We start from the raw sequence: 18,970 nt of genomic DNA, 5'->3' as shown, positions 1-18,970 counted from the left end.
GCGGCGTGTGCAAGGTGTCCCGTCCCCCCCGCCCGCCCCCCCCCCCCCCCCCCTGTCGTCGAGGGGCAGGTGTCCGTTGCCGCGCAGCGAAGCGGTACCGCTCCGCTAATGTCCCTGTCGTGGATCCTGCCGCACTCCAAGGGAGAGGAGTGTCGCACTTCCCCACCGTCTCGTAGCGCCAGGCTTCACCGCTTCAGACAGCCAGGCCGTGTCGTCGTCGCCATGTGTCTAGGGGTCTCAACCAGCGATGGGTCCGGTCGTGGCCGGTGCAGCGCTCAGTGGCTCCCTCCAGCCTGCAGGGCACTCCTGCGCCTCTTCTCCCACGTCGCGGTCGCCCCCCGCTTCAGCCCGAGGCGTGGGGATCGTGCCACGTGTGCGGCCAGAAGGCCCAGGTCGGCGCTCCTATAGTGGCCTCAGGGTCCACGGGTGGCGGCAACGTGCGCCAGCGCGCCGTTCTGCAGTACAGCCGTCATCCAAAGCTAAAGCCGCCCCTCGCGGCTAAAGGCCCGCCGGAGCCTCGGAGAGGAGGCGGCGTCCCAATGCATCCACTGTCCGGTCAGAGTGCGGGGGGGGAGAAGCTAGGGCTGTGCGCGCCCTCTCAGGTCCGGGGACCTCCTCCGCTGCCCTCCCAGGTCGCTCTCAAGCCACGTGGAGCACGATGGCTGCCTTCGACGTGCAGTAGCGATCGGGTGCCGCACCCCCCCGGGTCGGTCCGGTTGTCTCTGGGGCCCTAGGCACACGACTCACCCCGAGTCCGGGTGTCGCCAGTAGCGCGGTCTCGTGTCCTCGGGGGTGTCCCCAGTTCGTCGCCACCTTCCTTCGGCTCCGCAGGAGGGAGGGGGGTCCCCAGACGAGTCCAACCGTGGCGTCCGCTTCTCCAGGCCACCCCTGCCGTGATCGCGGGTCGCTGCTCGGTGCCGCAGCAACTCCCCCGTAGGCCGCAGAGTTAGGCCCAGGGGATCAGGCAGCGCCTCGGGCTCGCGTAGTTGCGGGCCGCGGCCGCGCGTCCAGCAGAGCGGCCGCAGTCCCACCTGTCGGGTCGGCGCGGGTCTCCACCGCCGATTCTCGCCAAAGTCGGCCAGGAGACGGAGAAGGTTCCGTAGGAGGCCCGCCAGCAAGATTGAGCAGCACACAGGAGCGTTGTGGCGGATAAACGACCCGGGGCAGGAGAGCTCAAGCGGGAGCTCTACCCGGGCACGTCTGCTTCCATCGCGTGCTAAGCCACGCCCCCGCGTATAGCACTTACTCATAGGGGGAATTTAATGACTGCATTCATTAATATAGAAGTCTAATTCTGCTTTGAGAGTGTGCCCTTTACCAGTTTCTGCAACAATTCTACTAGAGGAATACCGTAGATTAATTGTCTCAAAATATCCATTTCCGTCTAAGGATTGAAAATGCAGTTATTTACTTCTGTTGCATTGCAGCAGCACCAGTCCAAACATAATTTTTTTCACAGGAACCTGTCTTCTCCACCTCGCCTGTGTCTCCGGAGACCTGTAGGTGGTGGTATAATGGTGGAGGCCAGTCATCCACTTTCCTGCTTCTTTCCAGAGTCTCTAGAGAGGGGGAAGAATGTCTGTGATGCTCCACTGGCACCAAAAACCATCACTTCTGTCAGCCATGGTTCTGCAGCTGCCTGAATTAAGTAAAACACTGATTCCCTGCTCTCTTATAATGCGTTTAGAGCACAGCCTTGGCTGGAAGGTTGGTGGGATTGGAAGGAGAGCTCAGCAAGTCATAGGAAATGATGTTAGGACACCAGGTGATGTGTTAGTAGGGGAATGTTGGAGAGTGCAAGGATACGAAGTATTATTTTGTTTGGAAGGTGGAGCGAGTGTCAGGACAGAAGTCATAGGATGCATGGTATTTTTAAGACGCAGTGGTAGGTGTTGCCGGGATGAGGATCCCAGAATGCCAAGTATTTGTGTTTTTTGGGAGGGCGAGCCTGAGGGAGCACTGAAGGGGTGGGAAAACGATATGTGTGTGGCTTCACCTACTTAGCCGATCCAGTGGATTATCTTAATTAGAAACTGGGTCCATACAAAATATATAATTGTTTACATGTAGCGATCCGTTTCACCCCTGGTTTCTGTTCACATCATAAGAAACTCAAGATTCTCTCTCATTGTCTAAGATGTCATTTGAAACCCTTAACCTCCCCTTTAACGTTAGCTACCCAAATATAATTCTATATATTTTCAATAGAAGGGTGGGATGTTAACACAGTTATGTAACACGTGGTGTTGCTGCCATTGAAGTACGATCTTCCTATTTTGTTAAGAAAGTGCTTTTTTTTTTGTCATAGAGCTCCTTTGCTTACCCGGGCTCAGCAGGCCCTTCTGAACACTGACCTTGAAACATACCTGAGAACTTGTTGCAACGGTGAGGTTTGTGTCCTAAGTGCTACAGAGTGGATTAAAGATCACGCAGTTGATTATCTTTGCAAGGAGCTCATCTCCACCACTGGACAAGACACACAGAGGAAAACATCAAATGATGCAATTTTTACAAGACTGTGGATCTACAGCCATCACATCTATAATAAACACAAAAGAAAGAATATCTTGGATTGGTCAAAGGAACTCCACCTTTCTGGATTTAGCATGCCTGGCAAACCTGGTGTTGTCTGTATAGAAGGCCTGCAGAGTTCGTGTGAAGAGTTCTGGGCAAGGTTTGCTTTTTCAGATTTATACTTTTCTATATACGTTTCCTAAATATTATGTACATTTCAGCTTTTTAGGTTGGTTGGCAAATTTTGTTTGTGTTAGTTTTAAGCGGGCCATTAAACCATGCTCTGCCATATTGCTTAGCATCCAGTTGTCTTTTCTTTTTCTCCTTTGCTACATATTCTTTTTCTCCTTTGCTGCAAACACCATTGTCTCTATTTCGCCATCTTTCTTAAGCTGATAATATTCGGGAAATAGGTCAGTTTGCAGGCCACTTTCAGATGTATCCTTCAGCTCTATTAATTTTAGGCATTTGGGGCCAGATGTACAACCCTAAATTGCATTGGCAAACGGGTTAGCGACCTGTTTGCGCACGCTAAAACGAATAGGGCCATGTATAATTCCTATTTAGTGAGTCACAATTTATTTGCGACTTGCTAATAAGGAATTGCGACTCGCTATTAGGAAGGGGTGTTTCAAGGGCGTCCCTTCCTAATAGCGACTCTCTACCCCATGTATGAATGTTTTGCGACTGCAATTGCGGTCGCAAAACACTTGCAATTTACCACCCTTTTCAAGAGGGTGGTAATGCACTCGCAAATGGGAAGGGGTCCCCAGGGGACCCCTTCCCCTTTGCAAATGCAGGGGAAAATATTTTTTAGGGGCAGGCAGTGGTCCCAGGGGGGTTGCAAGGACAATTTCATTACAAGACCGGAGGCTACATTATGCAATAACCTTTATTGCTGCCCAAGATATGCAGCCCTTCAAAGTGTAAACATTACATCATAGATAAAAAACATTCCAAACAACATAACAAAGCGCCATAGCAACTAACAATCATCCTCTTTTATTCGCTGCCCACGGACAGTTAAGTACAACTTCATTTCTCTCTCTACATAACCTTGTTATTTTAAGGTATTGCACTGCCTTTCTGACAATTATAACCATAACTTTCAACCTATTTGATTATCTTATCTATTGTTACATGTTAATTGACTACTTTATTATGGTAGACTTTAGAATCGAATTTACTTTGTATTGACATTTTTTTGGTTACTTACAAGGCAAGTTTTTTCTCAGGATCCTACCTTTCAGATTTCCCTTCCAATTTACGGTTGGGCATCGGATTTATGTATCTTTCTCGTTGACGTTTTATACCTGTTTTTTATTTGTTCGCGATTTCTATTGTCCCATCCTGCTCACAATGGACCCTCTGACCCTTATTTATTTCGGTTACATGCTTTGGAGTTTCTAACCCCTTGGCGCCACCCCCCCTTTTCAACGCGACTCGGTGCTTATCCTTTAACACCATGCGCGCGTCTTGTTGGAGTGAAGAGCTCCCGTTTCCTCACGATGAGCGCAAGTGATCGGATTACTCCCGCATCACATGACACGGCTCACCAATTACGAGCTGACTGCTCCTTATGTGACCCGACAAGCGCCAATTTTAAGTCAGAAGTGCTGAAAATTAATTCACGCGTTGTGCCTCTCCATGAAGACGCAGGAGACAACGGACAGAAATCAGCTGTTTTCTTCAAACCTCCTATGATCGATCTTTGAATGCCTCATTTCACATCAAAACAACCGACAAATGATTAAATCTGGCCTCTAAAATTATAAACCCCCCCCCCCGTTTATAATCCTTTTTAAAAAATAAAAAGGGGAGAAAAGAAAAGAATACTACTATTGCACTATTTAATTATTTATCTATCTATTTAATCATGTCTCAGGAAGACTCACAAAGTAAGAATGAGACACCCCTCGCTGAATCCTCCCTCATGAACCTATTTGAGAGGCAATTGAAGTCCTCTCTTAAGGAAGCTGTAGTAGCCAAAGAAAAAGAGATACTCCGAGAGATACCTCTGGACAGCCTCCCCAAAAAAGGCGGTAAGGTGTTAAAAAAGACTAAACATATTGAGCCTCAAGGTAACCTACGTGCTACCAATGACAGGATTTTATCTATTGGTAGCCTCTGTGCTACAAATGATATAGGTGTCCTGAGCGGCACAAAAAGATCGAGCGACCTTAATGGCGCAAAAAGCACGGGTGCCCTTTGCGGCACACAAAGATTAGGTGCCCATCGCGGCACAACAGACATCATCGAAGATGACGATGATTCCCTGTCACCTTTTGATATTGATGAAGAGGCTGATGAATATGTTTTTGACCCACATGAAAAATTTGAAGACGATCTATTTGATGAAGACATGGGTCAATCAAGTAATAACTCTGATTGTATTAAAGACCCTTCAGGGTCAGAGATGTTTAATCCCTCTAAGATTACCCACCCTAGAGGTTCCGAGAGGTGTCCCTTAGACCATGTCTCAAAGTTTATTAAGGCTTGGATTATAAAACCTCTTAAAAGAGATTCTCGAAATCTCATGAAATCTGAATGTGCAAGACCTTTTCTGGATAACAAGGAGGGGATGACTCCCAACCTTGACCCTGAGCTTCTGACCTTCTCATTTAAAACTGGCAGAGATCCCCGCAAAGGACTCGCACGCTGTCTCAAGCAGTGTCAAGACAAACTGTTAGACATCCTTGGTCCCCTTGCCAGGATCTTGGACCTAGCTGAAGAGTCATCCATGAATGGGACTCCGGTTGACACTGAACTCCTACGAGGTTGGAGCCAACATGCTATCTGCCTGCTGGGAAACGCTAACGCAAATCTAACCTCGGAAAGACGAAGAGCAATTTTAATGCGTATGACCCCTAAATTGGGAGACGTTGCAAACAAAGATGTTCAAGGAGACCCGAACAGTCTTCTCTTTGGAGACACCTTTATTAAAACACTCGGTAAATACGTGTCAACATTCTCTGCTTAACAAAGCACAAACCAATATGAGACGTATGTTCAGAGCAAGGTTTTTTGGAAGGGCTGACAGGGGAGGACTAGCTGCCAGACGCGGTTACAACAGGTCCTACTATCAACAAAATAAACCTGGTTATTCAAGATTCTACCGGGGGAATAACACCTTCTTCCCCCAGCGGGGGCGCAACAGTCGAACACGAGGCGGTAACAACCGTGGAAGATTTCAAAGTCAAGGACAAGGTAAGGTCCTCCCTTCCCCCTATTTCTTCCCTCACAAAGGTAGGGGGAAGACTCTCCCTTTTCAGTCACATTTGGCCTTCTATAACCAACGACGCATGGGTACTAGAGACCGTAAAAGGCTTCAAAATAGACTTTATTACTATCCCTTTTCAGACAAAACAACCCAGAGAACTTTCCCTAGACCAAGAACAGTCAAATCTAGTAGATGCAGAAGTGAGTCAAATGTTAGACAAAGGTGCTATTCCCATCGTTTCAAACACTGGTCAAGGTTTTGTGAGCACAATCTTTCTAGTAAAAAAGAAAGAAAAAGGTTGGCGCCCGTTATAAATCTAAAGGAATTAAACACCTTTCTTGTGTACAGACACTTCAAAATGGAAGGCATACACCTTCTCAGAGATCTCCTCCGAAAGGGAGATTGGCTCATAAAACTAGACCTGAAAGACGCATACTTTACAATGCCTATGCATCCCGACTCTCAGAAATTCCTAAGGTTTGTTTGGAGGAATATAATATACCAGTTTCGTTGCCTTCCCTTCGGACTATCCTCAGCCCCATCGTGTTTCACCAAGGTGCTGAGGCCTGTCATTACCTCCTTAAGGAGAAAAGGAGTCCGCATGATTATCTATCTAGACGACATCTTGCTGATGTCTCAGAGCCAGGAGGAACTCCTACCTCACATGAATTAGACTGTAGATCTATTACAGAGTCTTGGTTTCATCATCAATATAGAGAAATCGATTATGACTCCTTCGCAAAGTCTAGAGTTTTTAGGTTTTCAAGTTAACACACCCTTAACTCCATTACAACTTCCCAGGAAGAAATTGGCCAAAATAAAGAAAGAAGTTTCATATGTTCTATCCAAAAACCTTGTGAGCCTGAGGGAACTAGCAAGAATAGTAGGGCTATTATCTTCATCCATTCAAGCGATTTTCTCCAGGCTCCCTTCACTACAGGGCCTTACAAAGACTAAAATCATCAGGCCTGAAGAAAAGCCTTTGGTACTCGGACATTGTTCCCCTTTCCCCAGAAGCTCAAGAGGATCTCCTTTGGTGGCGCAACAATTTAGACAGTTGGAATGGAAAAGCAATATTCGGGAATACCCCGGATCATACAATGGAATCTGACGCAAGCAATCTAGGCTGGAGTGCCAGACTAGGGAAGATAGAAACTGGGGGCAAATGGTCGAAAGACTAACTTCCCCTTCACATAAACTCCTTGGAGATGCTAGCATGCTTGAATGCTGTTATGAGCTTCAAATCTATTATCAAAAACAGTGTAGTTCTAATCAAAATAGACAACTTCACAGCTGTCTCCTATATCAACTGATTAGGGGGAGAAAGATCAAAACCTCTAGCAGATCTAGCCCAAAAGATTTGGCACTTCTGTTGGAACCACAAAATATCTCTAAGGGCAGAGTTCATCCCAGGTCACCTGAACACAAGGGCAGATTGGAACTCAAGGTTCCTAGGAGACTCCAGCGACTGGAAATTGAATAATTCAATCTTCCAGAAAGTTCAAGATCTTTGGGGCCCTTTCGACATGGATCTTTTTTCAAGCAGACTGACCTTTCAGATAAATCATTTCTTCAGTTGGAGACCAGACCCACTAGCAACTGCAGTGGACGCCCTTCTCCAACCTTGGGGTTCTCTGAACTCTTATGCCTTCCCTCCCTTCGCACTAATCCAGAGAGTTCTCTTAAAAATTCGAAGGGAACATTGCTGCACTGTTCTAATTACCCCCTTTTGGAATTCTCAAATATGGTTCCCAGGGGTGATGGAATTGGCAGTAGAATTCCCTCGCCTTATTCCATGGAGTTTAGACCTCCTTCAGGGTCCAGAAGGAGAGGTCACCCTCTTCTCTTAGAAGGAAAGATGAACCTTCTTGCCTGGAAGATTTCAGGGGTTCAAGAAGATATTCGGGCCTTTCAGGAGAGGCTAAAGATCTTTTGGACGAGTCTTGGGCTCCCGGAACAAGGAGAAGATATATCCGTTCATGGAAAAAGTGGTATAGTTGGTGCCTGAAACGGGATTTGGATCCCGTGGACGCACCTGTTGTAGAAGTAGCCAACTATTTAGCAGAACCTTTTTAAATCTGGACTTTCTTTTAGAACGGTTAATTGTTACAGATCCGCAATCTCTGCAGGTCACTCCTTAATAAATGAATTCTCTATTGGTACTGACCCCCTAGTTCGTAGAGTGATGAAAGGAATAAGACTCAAGCGTCCTAAAGCTAAATATGATTATTCATGGAACGTAAATCTTATTTTCGAAATCTTTACTTCCTGGCCCGATAACACCTTCCTTTCAAGAAAACAGCTTTCCATTAAATTAGCTACTCTTCTCTGCTTAATCTCTTTTAGACGTGTATCTGATGTTAAAGCTTTAGAAATTTCTAATAGAATTTATTCTCCTGACGGTGTATTGTTTGAGATATGGAAAAGAACCAAAACAAATATTTTCTATCCTTTCTTTTTTGATTGTCCCAAACTTTGTGTGGTAAGTTGCATGAAGGTTTATGAAGAAAAAATGAGTGTTTTTAGACCTCTTAATGAAGATCAACTACTGATTTATTTTATTAAACCCTATAAGGGAGTCTCTTCTGCCTCTATTTCTAGATGGGTTAGAACAGTTATGCTGGATCAGGTATAGACTTATCTAAATTCGGTGCTCATTCTTCCAGGGGGGCTATGGCCAGCAAAGTTTTCTGGGGTGGAGGTTCACTTTCAGATATCCTTAAAGCAGCTGATTGGTCAAATGCTTCAACTTTTGTTAAATTCTATCTTAAGCCTGTTGAACATGTAAGCAATGTAGCATTACAAAGCTTTAAACTTGCATAATGTAGCCTCCGGTCTTGTAATGAAATGACGATTCCCCAATTATCATACAGAGAGAATCTTGATTTCATTAAAGACAACGGAGGCTGACATTATCCCCCTCACCACTCCCTGGTGGATGAATGATTTTGTATTATCAATATGTTACTCTACCAGTAATTTTCTTCTTTTTCAGATTCAACTTCCTTATAATGTCAGATGGACGTCCAACGTGGAAGAAGTTATCATATCGTTTTACGCAGCTCTAAAGAGGATGATTGTTAGTTGCTATGGTGCTTTGTTATGTTTGGAATGTTTTTTATCTATGATGTAATGGTTACACTTTGAAGAGCTGCATATCCTGGGCAGCAATAAAGGTTATTGCATAATGTCAGCCTCCGTTGTCTTTAATGAAATCAAGATTCTCTCTGTATGATAATTGGAGAATCGTCATTCCCTCACTAAAAAGTTCCCATCATGCCAAGCAAAAGACATACATTGCATTTGCCACTAAACCTCTTTACTTGTTCAGTAGATCCTTATAATAAAATACGTTTCTTCCAGTCATTCACAAAGTTCATTGATGACAAGTTTGGGGAGACTGATTGGAGTCTGCCATCTGTCACTCAATGGCAAAGTCAGTAGGGTATAAAAAAAGTAATTTTGCTGTAGTAAGAAGTTGTGTTATGTTTGAGATATTTGTTTCACACTGACAAACCTTGGATCGCTTTGTACTATTTGCTGTATGAAATAGTGATACCAAAATTAATACATAAAAAAATGATGTTCCCCTATGACCAACCCCTTCTTTACCTTTTTGTGCTCATGAATATCTGGCAGTGCTGTGGGAAGGGCCCCCACCCTCTGCTTTGAGCAATTTTGAAAGATCATCTGATTTCAGAATGCTAATCTTAAGATTCAGGCAAAATCTCAATACCCTTGCCATTTGGTGCTAGACCACTTGTCCCAAAGGGTCCTGTGTATTATCATAACTTGATTGAATGGAATTCATATGCCTTACCTTGGACGATAGTGCAACTAACCACCAATGTAATACAGGAATCTGAAAGGCCGCTGGGTGTCAAATATTACTCTGGGTGTTATAGAGTTGGATCACTGGTTTTGGCACATAATCAAGGCCCTATAAAAGGGAAGTTGAATGGTTTGAAAGAACCATCTCATAAACTCATACGATTAAGCTGTTAGCCCAGTTAGGGTAGCTGTGCTCATTCATAAAACATTTCCAAATGGCAGTCATGTAGCTCTCATAGGAGGTTTTGATTCTCCCCCCCCCCCCCCCCCCCTCCTCCTCTGAAGCAGACCACAAGCTGGCTACTACCTGTATAAATCTGACCACAAATTGTGTGACATTATTCATTTGAACAGTGGTTGTGTGTAGAAGGTAAAGAAATAATTAGCAACTCTAAAATCTTCTGCCAATTTAATTTGCTGCGTTCTCGTCTACAGAAAAATGAAACCTAACTTAAAAAATTGCCAGTGATCCTAACCTATTTGGTGAAGTTCTCCAGCAAGGTTCTAATCGATTGTATCTGAGAGAGCTGACTGATTGGGAGAAAAAAACCCATCAGAAGTGATTTCTTTTTAACCCCTTGTGTGCGCATGACGGCTCCCGGCTGTCATGCATCACGGTGGGCATGTGCGCACGACGGCCGGGAGCCGTCGTAATCCCGCCCACCATTTATTTCTCCCGCACAGCGGGGGAAATAAACCCGCACCCAAGGGGTTAATGACAGTATTCTGAGTTTTGAACAGTTGATCCACCAGACATATCCTAGTGGATGACGTGGAGTGCCAGAATAATGAAACTATAGTGGAGATAAACATAGGAAAAATAACAGGCTTAACCTCTCCCCAGGTCTGACCAGTAGACGACACCACACCCCCCTTTGATTGCATCCCGAACCCCTGTGACCCCACTTCAGCCACATCCTCCATATGTCCTAAGTTTTTCCTCCAGGGAATAATTGGAGTTCTCTGGTCGTTGCAGATCAATGCCCCAGTATTTGCCCCATGTAGCTAATATTTTATAAAGTTTGAGGGAGAGGACGGCCCCTAGCCTTATACATATAAAGGAATTTCGATGCTCAAGCATCAGGCTGGCGCCCCTGCTTCCACTGTTCCAAGGATTTGGGGGGAAGGGGGGATTTCACTGTCTTTCCAGGCCCTATCAATATGTATTTCCACTATCACCAAACCTAACCACAGCAGGGCAGTATGATCTATATCTGCGGCTATCTCCTCAGTAGTGTGGAGTATGGCCATCTTAGGATTGCGAGGCAAGACCCAATCCAGCACTCGCTCAAGGCACCCTGACACCCCGCCCACCATGGGTACAAGACAATCTGGTGCATTACCAAGTCATATGCAGAAAGTCTCCTTTTTCTGACAAACGCTGCAGATAAGTTGGTGAGTCCAACATTCCCATATCCCATAATTTCTCCAGAGTATAGTAAATCTATGTAGATATTTCCACTGTGTAAGGCGGAACTGCTTAGTTATCGCTGCCTCGCAGGAGGAGGTGCAAGTCTCTCTCCAGTCATCATCCGTGAGGTGAGTGAGAGCAGGTTTCATTTGTAGGTATCTAAAAAAAAAAACGGAACTGTAAGCGATTTAGTTTGTTCTCTTCTGCAACTCTAGAAAGGATTTCATAGTGGACCCCGTAGGACATTCCCCAATTTGCATATGCCAATCTCATGGTTTAAAGCCCTCCATGGCTGTAACTTGTTACAGCTGGGCCCCATGCCATAGCAGGGGTTTCTGTTTTCAAATGGCCCTTCCATCCAAGGGCCCTGTGGGTGACCTGCCAGATTGAAGAATCCCTTTTTTTGCTGCCAAAACGTGCTCCAGACGATCTTCCCCATAAAGCAGATGGGGAAGAGTAATCCCTTACATTGCCCAGTGTTCAGGAGCAAAGACAGGGTCTATTGAGTCAGTGAACCACTACACTCTTATGACAATGAGGTGGGACTCCAGTAATATGAAAGTATGTTGGGGTCACGATACCACAGTTGTTTGGAGATTTATAACACATGGGGCGGGGGGTAATCTGTGGGGTGCAACCCTGACACAGGAAGCCCCTCAACAAGGAATCAAGCTTCTTTAAAAGTGAGGAGGAGAATGGAAAGGGATAATTCTGCAACTGATGCAGCAAACGAGCAGGACGACCAATTTGTAGATGGCTGAGGTCCTAATACACCAGTTCGAGATGGGGTTGAAGATTGCATTCTCATCCCTGGGTAAGTTCACTGGATACTTGCACTCCAAGATACTAAAAACCCTCTCCGATATACCCCCCCTCCCCCATTTCCTTGGATCTGGAGGACTCATTTCCCCGAACTAGGGGGATCATCCATGAAAATCAAAACTTCATCAGCATATAATGTGATCCTGTCGTTCAACCCCAGACCCCTCACCTCTGCATCTATCCTCATACACCCCACCAGGGGCTCAATTACGATTGTGAACGGCAGGAGAGAAAAAGAGCATCCCTTCCTGGTCCCCCTGTGCAGTGGAAATTAATCTGACATTGAGACTATAGCAGTCGTGTCCAGGAGATTAATTTGAGTTCTTGCAACAGGCAAAACAAGTAATCCCATCTCACAGAGTCAAATACATTGTGGAAATCGACCAACAAGAGTATGTGAGCCCCAGGTTGTCTATCTGTCAAAGCCAGTGCATTATTTACCCGTCCAATATTCTTATGTTACTCTCTTTGGCATAAAGCCAGATTGGTCCGTATCGACTAAGGTGGTTATCATGGAGCACAACCTGTTTGCAAGGTTCTTTAACCAAATTTTTACCTCCGTGTGCAAGACGGAAATAGGGTTGTCGGATGAACAGTCGTCTGGTGGGTGTCCAAGGTTTGAGTATAATAACTATTTCAGCTAGCCAGGGATCAGGGGGAAGAGTGCCAGTCTCCTGTACCTGCTGAAACATATTCCACAGAGAGGTTCCATGATCAGCCCTTTATAGGCTTTAAACAACTCCACTGGAAACCCATTAGTGCCGGGGGTCTTACCCAGGTGGAGCTGAGACCAGGCCAACCGCATTTCCTCACAAGTAATATCCTCATTCAGTGAATAACGCTCCAGGGCTGATGGGGTGCATAGGCAAATCCCTCACAAAGTCCCTCGGGGCCTCCAGGTGCCCCCCAGGTATCTGTGCATACAGCTATGTGTAATAAGTGGCAAAATGCTGGACTATTGCTGTCATTTGAGCATGTCGGGTTCCCCTGTCACCTATTAAGTATGCAATATGCGTGTTCTGTGCTGTGTTAGTGTAGAGCCAATGGAAAGTCTGATCACCCTACTAATAAATGCGGTTCTGTGTAGCAAACCAGATAGTTCTGGCTTAATCCAGAAGCAACTGCTGCAGGACCTCTTGTTGGTTGATGTAGGGAGTCTCTGAGGACCAAGGGGCCACTGCGAGGCATATGCTGCCTCTGACTGAAATGTGGGACTCCAGGTCGGTCATTTTCTGTTTGCGCTGCCTGCTCCTCCCATGACGTAACCAATGATTTGGCCCTTAGTAGTGGCCTTCAAGCCTCCCAGGTAATCTGCGGGGACTCTACCCTGCCGGTGTTAATGCCCACATAGCCTTGTATGACTGTGTGGATATGAGACTGGTCTTTAGCGTCCTGCAGCCACCAGACATTCAGGCATCAGCCTCGCTGTGAACACCTTGTGTTGATTCACATCCATAATTCAAATGGAGAGTGATTTCTCTGTTAAACTTCAATAAACAGATTTGAAACAAATGGAGAGTGATCTGAGAGACCACGCCTATTAATGTGCAAGTCATGCGCCCTAAGAGATTCTGACGGTGGAATAAGAAAGTAGTCCAAACCGGAAATGACCCTGTGAACCCCGGAGTAAAATGCGTAGGCCGGTTCCCTGAGCGGAAAGCTGCAACGTGTCCATCAAACCTATGGCCTCAATAAATGTGGTGGTCTCCGGGCCGTCTGCTGCATCAGGAACAGAATGACATAGTCTCCATGTGCGCCGAGTTTGTCGGAGCAGCTGCCTCCATCGCGGGCCCTCACCCGTAGCGTCAGGTCCTATGGGTGAGGACGACATCTGCTTCACTGACCAGTGCGCTTCTCCTTCTGAACCCTAAGAATGTAAAGAGGAAAGACCATCACATGGGTCAAGTCACGTGTCAGGTTTTCCTGTCTCCAAGAAGCCCTAAGGATCTTATCACGATCAGCAGAGTTGAAGATGCGAGCGAGTATGGGGCGGGTGGGGCCCCTGGGGGCAAACTCTGTGCCAAGGATCTGTGTGCCCTCTCTGCCGCAAAATCAGGAGATAGTGTCTCTCCCTGCACTCAGGTCTTCAGCCATGCGGTCACTAATTAGGTGAGGGACATCCCCTCCGCATCCTTAGATACCCCAACTAGACTTATGCTTTTACATGGTAATCAACCTTCTGCATTATCCACCCGAGCTTCTAGTTGGCGCACAGTTTTCTAGATGTCGGAGATTGTGGCTTTTAACATATGGCCAGTGTTGTCCGTGGTTGAGCTCTGACTCGCTCTTGCATAAGTCCTGCCGCAGCAGAGAGACTTCTACCTTCAGTTTGCCTATTTTCCCTTCCAGAGATGATCAGAGGTCTTGGATCGGTTGGAATATTGGAGCAGGGTTATCAACTAATGCTGGCATGGCCGCCACCGGGGACTCCCTGCTGGCCGTCTAGCGGGTCTTGCATATGTATTGATGCGGCCCTTGGAAATCTGGGCCACGGGTTGCTTGTCCTTCACCCATACTGAGCGCAACCGGTTCCCCAGTGAACGGAGAGGGTGGTGGCACTAGAGCAAGCCCTCACAGCCTGAAAAGGAAAGGGGGGGCCGCACGGGACACTGCTCACTGACTAGTAATTCCAGTGCCCGGTACGCGCCCCCCCCCCCCCCCCCCCCACATGCTGAGTCCCAGGGTAGAGACAATAGTCCGGTTTGCAAACCCTTGCTGGGGCCCGTCAACCACTGACAGCTGCCATCCAGTGCCACTCCTGGGGTAGCTCCAAAGGGTGCGAGGTCCAGAGTGGAGTCATAGACCGAAACCCACCACACCCACAGGGCGTGCCATATTTCATGCAAATCCAGCCTGACCAGCCAGGTATGTCTCTCCAGCACCATCTCCTGCCACGCTGCCAGCATTCCTGGGGTACCCAGTTCCCCACAGCTCCTCCCTGTTGTGGCCTCCTAATCGAAGCCAAAGGGCTGACACCCTCCACCTCTTCAGGGGGGCCTCTGAGCCCCACAAGCCGTTCAGGCTGGTCACCCTTGCAGAGCCATGGATCACTGGGGCATCAGTTAGGAGCCTTTCCGGCATAGCCGCACTATTGGAGCCAAGGGCTGAAGCCCGCTTGCACCGCACATTGTGGCGAGGGCTCCCCACTTGATTCTAGGCTCCACTGGCAGCTGTGGGCCACCAGTGCTTGGTCAACTACATTCTGTAGCCACAGGAGGATAGGCCTAGGTGCTCTCCCCGGGCAGGCCACACCACCAAGGTCTCCTGCTGAAGTGCAGGTCACTTGAGTCATGCACCCATAGGATGAGAATCCAACGCAGCCTCCCAGCCTGGCCCCTGGAGCTCTTAGGCACGCCGCAGCTATCCCTCCGCAGCAGCACCTCTAAAGACCACAGAGGCACCAAATCCCCTTCGCTGTGCTCGCCTCCTGATGCGGGGGCTTTGGATGTCACCAGGGTCCCCCAGTCCAGCTTAAATGCTGGATGGATGCAGAGCGGTGGCAAAGCTCACGAAAGAGTGGTCCTCATGTTTACCTCCTTGACCATGCCCCCCCAAAAGTAATTTTAAAACACAATTGTTTTACACAATTTGCGGACATCTCACTGTGGGACAAATACCAGCACACTCTGAACACCAGTATCAGATAGAGACTTCTAGCTGCAGATTCCTTACCTTTGAATTTCCCAGGCGTCGGGTTGGATCCGAAAACTTTTCCTGAGAAATACCCCTTGCGCGTGCCATCGGGTGGCTCCATTCAGCATCACGTGATGTCGTCGGCGTTGGTTATGACGTTGCGGTACCTATGTAGGCCACACCCAGGCCCGCGCACGCCAGTTCTTTTCTTTCTGCGGCAGTTAAGCGCCGATCCCTCTGTTGCTTTTTAACAAGCCTTTTCTCGATCTTTTGTTGAATTCCAGAATTTTTTCCACTGTGTGCAAGGATGTCTTCGAGGAAGACCGGGTTCAAGCCATGCAGGACTGCACGATCCCCACCTCGTCTGCCTCTGGTGTCTCGAGTACGACTACTATCCGAAGAACTGCTCGGACTGTTGGGCTATGGCTCCTAAGACCTTGTGGGAGCGGGCTTTGAAGCTCCTTGCGGCCCGGCGGGCGACACCATCATGCAAGACTTTGCAGAGGTCCTGGTCCAAATCGAGGAAGAGGAGGTTGCGAGACTGCTCTCAGAGCCCAAAGTCCTTTTCGTCGCACTCGAGGTTTTCGGGACACTCTGGGTTGAGGCACAAGAAGAAGAAGTCCACATGGACTTCATCTTCACCTCGACTGTTGTCCGTCGGCGAAGGAGGTAAGGAGCACCAACATTCTAGGCATGGTTCTACGTAGCCAGAGCCAGGATCGGCATCTCCTCTCCCTCCTTTTCCAGGAGCCTCAGCGACACCCGCTCAGATCAAAGAGTAATACGAGGGCAGGCGCTGCGTATTTGAGCTGTCAGACACTTCTGGTGAGCCTTTGGGCCCCACGGGGTCAGAAGGGGCCTTGTTTGATTCGTCGGCTCCGGCCACGGCGTCAGTGGGGCCTCGGAGATCCTATCACGGATCTGGGTCGACACCGGTCGTGCCACAGCTTTTGCTTTTGTCGTCCTAAGTGGGAAGGTAATGGCCAGACATAGGTCCCGTGCCTACTGCGCCACTGGATTTAAGCTAGCCTGGCTGATGACGACTGTTTCCACGGGTCAAGGCTGATTTGCATATAGTTGGTTCCAAACTGGGGTGGAGTGGTGAGCAAATGAATGATGGATTTAACCCAGATCTTTGTGCCTCGGGGTGAATGTTTGCATTGTTCAGCATTCTGTCCATCATTTGTTCCTCAGAGACCTCCCCCGGCGTCTGACCCAAAGTCTGTGCCGCCGGTGCCCATCGGCGGTACCAGCCCCATCCTTCTCAGTGACTAGACGGAGTCGGAATGACATCACTCGATGTTGATTCCGCCGTCGACAGAACCCAGGGGTTCAGTGTTGTCACCTGAACACTTTGTAGGCGTGTTAGGCTTGCGAGAGAAATGGAAGGCGTCTATGGACCCTTTGAACACCAGGATGACTCTGCAGAGCAGTTGGACTTGTATGGGGAACTTGGGGAAGCCAGTGGACTGGATACTTCTCCAGATACTGGCATGCTCTCTCCGCCAACAGTGGCTACGGTAACGTATTATCTGGTAGAAACTCTATCTAGCCGCAGATTCCTGACAGCCCCACCTATGTCTTCCTGCTTTGCGGACTGATTTTATTAGGGCTAGTGTTACTGTCCTTTTCAGGGCCCTAGTTTTGCACACAACTACGTCAGTTATTTCATGGCTCTGCGCTTCTGGCGTGGAAAAAATGAAAAGTACTGACGTCCGCTCACCTGCGCGGTGCCTATAGAGGTAGCACAACGTTGTTGCCGATGACATCACGCGGAGCCGTATGGAGCCACCCGACGGCGTTCGCAAGGGGTATTGCTCAGTAAAAGTTCCCAGTTCCAGCCTGACGCCTGGGAAATTCAAAGGTAAGGAATCTGCAGCTAGATAGTCTCTACCAGATAATGTGTTACCAAAGGTAAGTAACTTGTTCTTTAGTTTGATTTAAGCTAGGACATTTATGGCCTTCCTTACAATAGTAGCGTGAAAAATTATCTTCAACTAAGTCAAGCACCGTTTAATTAATGACCAAACCAAAGATGGTGGCATTTATGTCTTAAGTAAGCACTGGTGAAGCTGTTGCTCAGGACGGTTTATAGATGTCCCCTTTACCATCTTGACAGGCAAGGGCGGTATTGGAGCCAGGTATTTTTGACTTAACCTGGGGCAACTTACTTTAGCATTTTATTTTTGTTTAAATGTATCCGCAAAACAGCTAGATTTCAGGTTGCCCAATTTCGCTTATTTTTAACTTCTTGGATGTGTGGTTTCCCAAATACCTTTTCCCTAATATGTGTGTTTTGACTTTGCAGTCTTTTATTGCAAGTGATAATTTTTTCCTTTCTGTTGCCTTAAACGTAGTATTTTTGACAGATTTGTTCAGTATAGCCTTTGCAGATAAGAGCGCACACATCTACAGCTAGTGATTGTTCTCTCTATAGACTGGGAATACATTACTTAAATGCTGTTTAATTGTTATAAAAAATATACATTTTAATACATTTATTTCCACCCCTGCAGAGTGCGACGGTTGACATGGAAGAGAATTTTAATTCGTCACAGAGAAGACTTTCCTCTAAATGGCCAGTCTGATGACATAGAAATTCAGAAGCAAAGAAAGTTTTCAAATTTTGAAGAAAAAATATTTGATGTGCATGGGACTAGAGGAAATCACATGGACCTCGGACAGCTTTATCAGTTTTTAAACGAAAAAGGATGTGCTGACGTCTTTCCTATGTATTTTGGAATTGAAGGGCAGTAATCTGATTTAGAATATGTATCCATTTAATATATTTTTTTATGGCCAAGCATATCCCTATTGGTACTAAACAGAACTTTTAATCAGACTTTTATAGCGATGAACATATTTTTATTTTCATCTCATTACCAGCTGTTCTCATTCGGAGAAAAGTAGCTTTGAAAGAAAAACACGTAATAGATGAAATCAAGATTAAATACAGAGGATGAGGCATGTATTTTTGTTTTGAGAGCTCAAACAGTTCAACAATTAATCAAAAATTATTTCATTTAATAATTATTTATTTTATGGTGCACCAAGGTGGGATTGGCGATGTACAAATCTTCCCCTTTTGTTTTAGTCTTGTTAGATTGCTGAAATGATAATACCTCACATTAATGCAATCCAGATTACATTTTTCCAAATTCTGTGGGGCCAATTCATGAGTGCATATTCATGACTGTATGAAATACACAAATTTTTTCCAGGTGATGTTCGAAGCCTCATCATTAACAGCTTTCCATATGTAATGTGGGGAACGTTTTGTGCATTACTTTTATTCGCTTTGGTTGAGGCATTTCCCCACTATGCAAGTCTACGCATTGTTGAGTTGATTATGGTGAGGTGCATGAGTGTGCTATGGGGCTATTTTTACATTCACCAGAAATTATTTTTTCCTCAAGGACCAACCCCTTTCCTGGCACCGTCAGGGATACTGGGGATGTTCCTTCTCATCCAGGGAAAGCTTTACTCCTGCCCTTGGCACAAGTAACTCTACATTGATTTCTAAGGTGGGAATGGGGTCA

The 18,970-nt window shown here is 46.8% G+C and overlaps 1 protein-coding gene across 1 annotated transcript in view; it reads left to right on the top strand.

Annotated features, from left to right (window-relative positions):
• RWDD2B (RWD domain containing 2B) overlaps nt 1–18,651 on the top strand; it is a 70,581-nt gene extending 51,930 nt beyond the window's left edge. The window contains exons 4-5 of the mRNA XM_085623087.1: nt 2,309–2,674; nt 17,948–18,651. Coding sequence (XP_085479213.1) covers nt 2,309–2,674; nt 17,948–18,188 — 607 coding nt within the window. The 3' untranslated portion in view covers nt 18,189–18,651. The remainder of the gene's footprint in view (nt 1–2,308; nt 2,675–17,947) is intronic.
• The last annotated feature ends 319 nt before the right edge of the window (nt 18,652–18,970 follow it).

This window comes from Triturus cristatus, chromosome 8, assembly GCF_964204655.1.
Source record: "Triturus cristatus chromosome 8, aTriCri1.1, whole genome shotgun sequence".
Lineage (NCBI taxonomy): Eukaryota > Metazoa > Chordata > Amphibia > Caudata > Salamandridae > Triturus > Triturus cristatus.
This window is presented reverse-complemented; position numbering and strand designations above follow the sequence as displayed.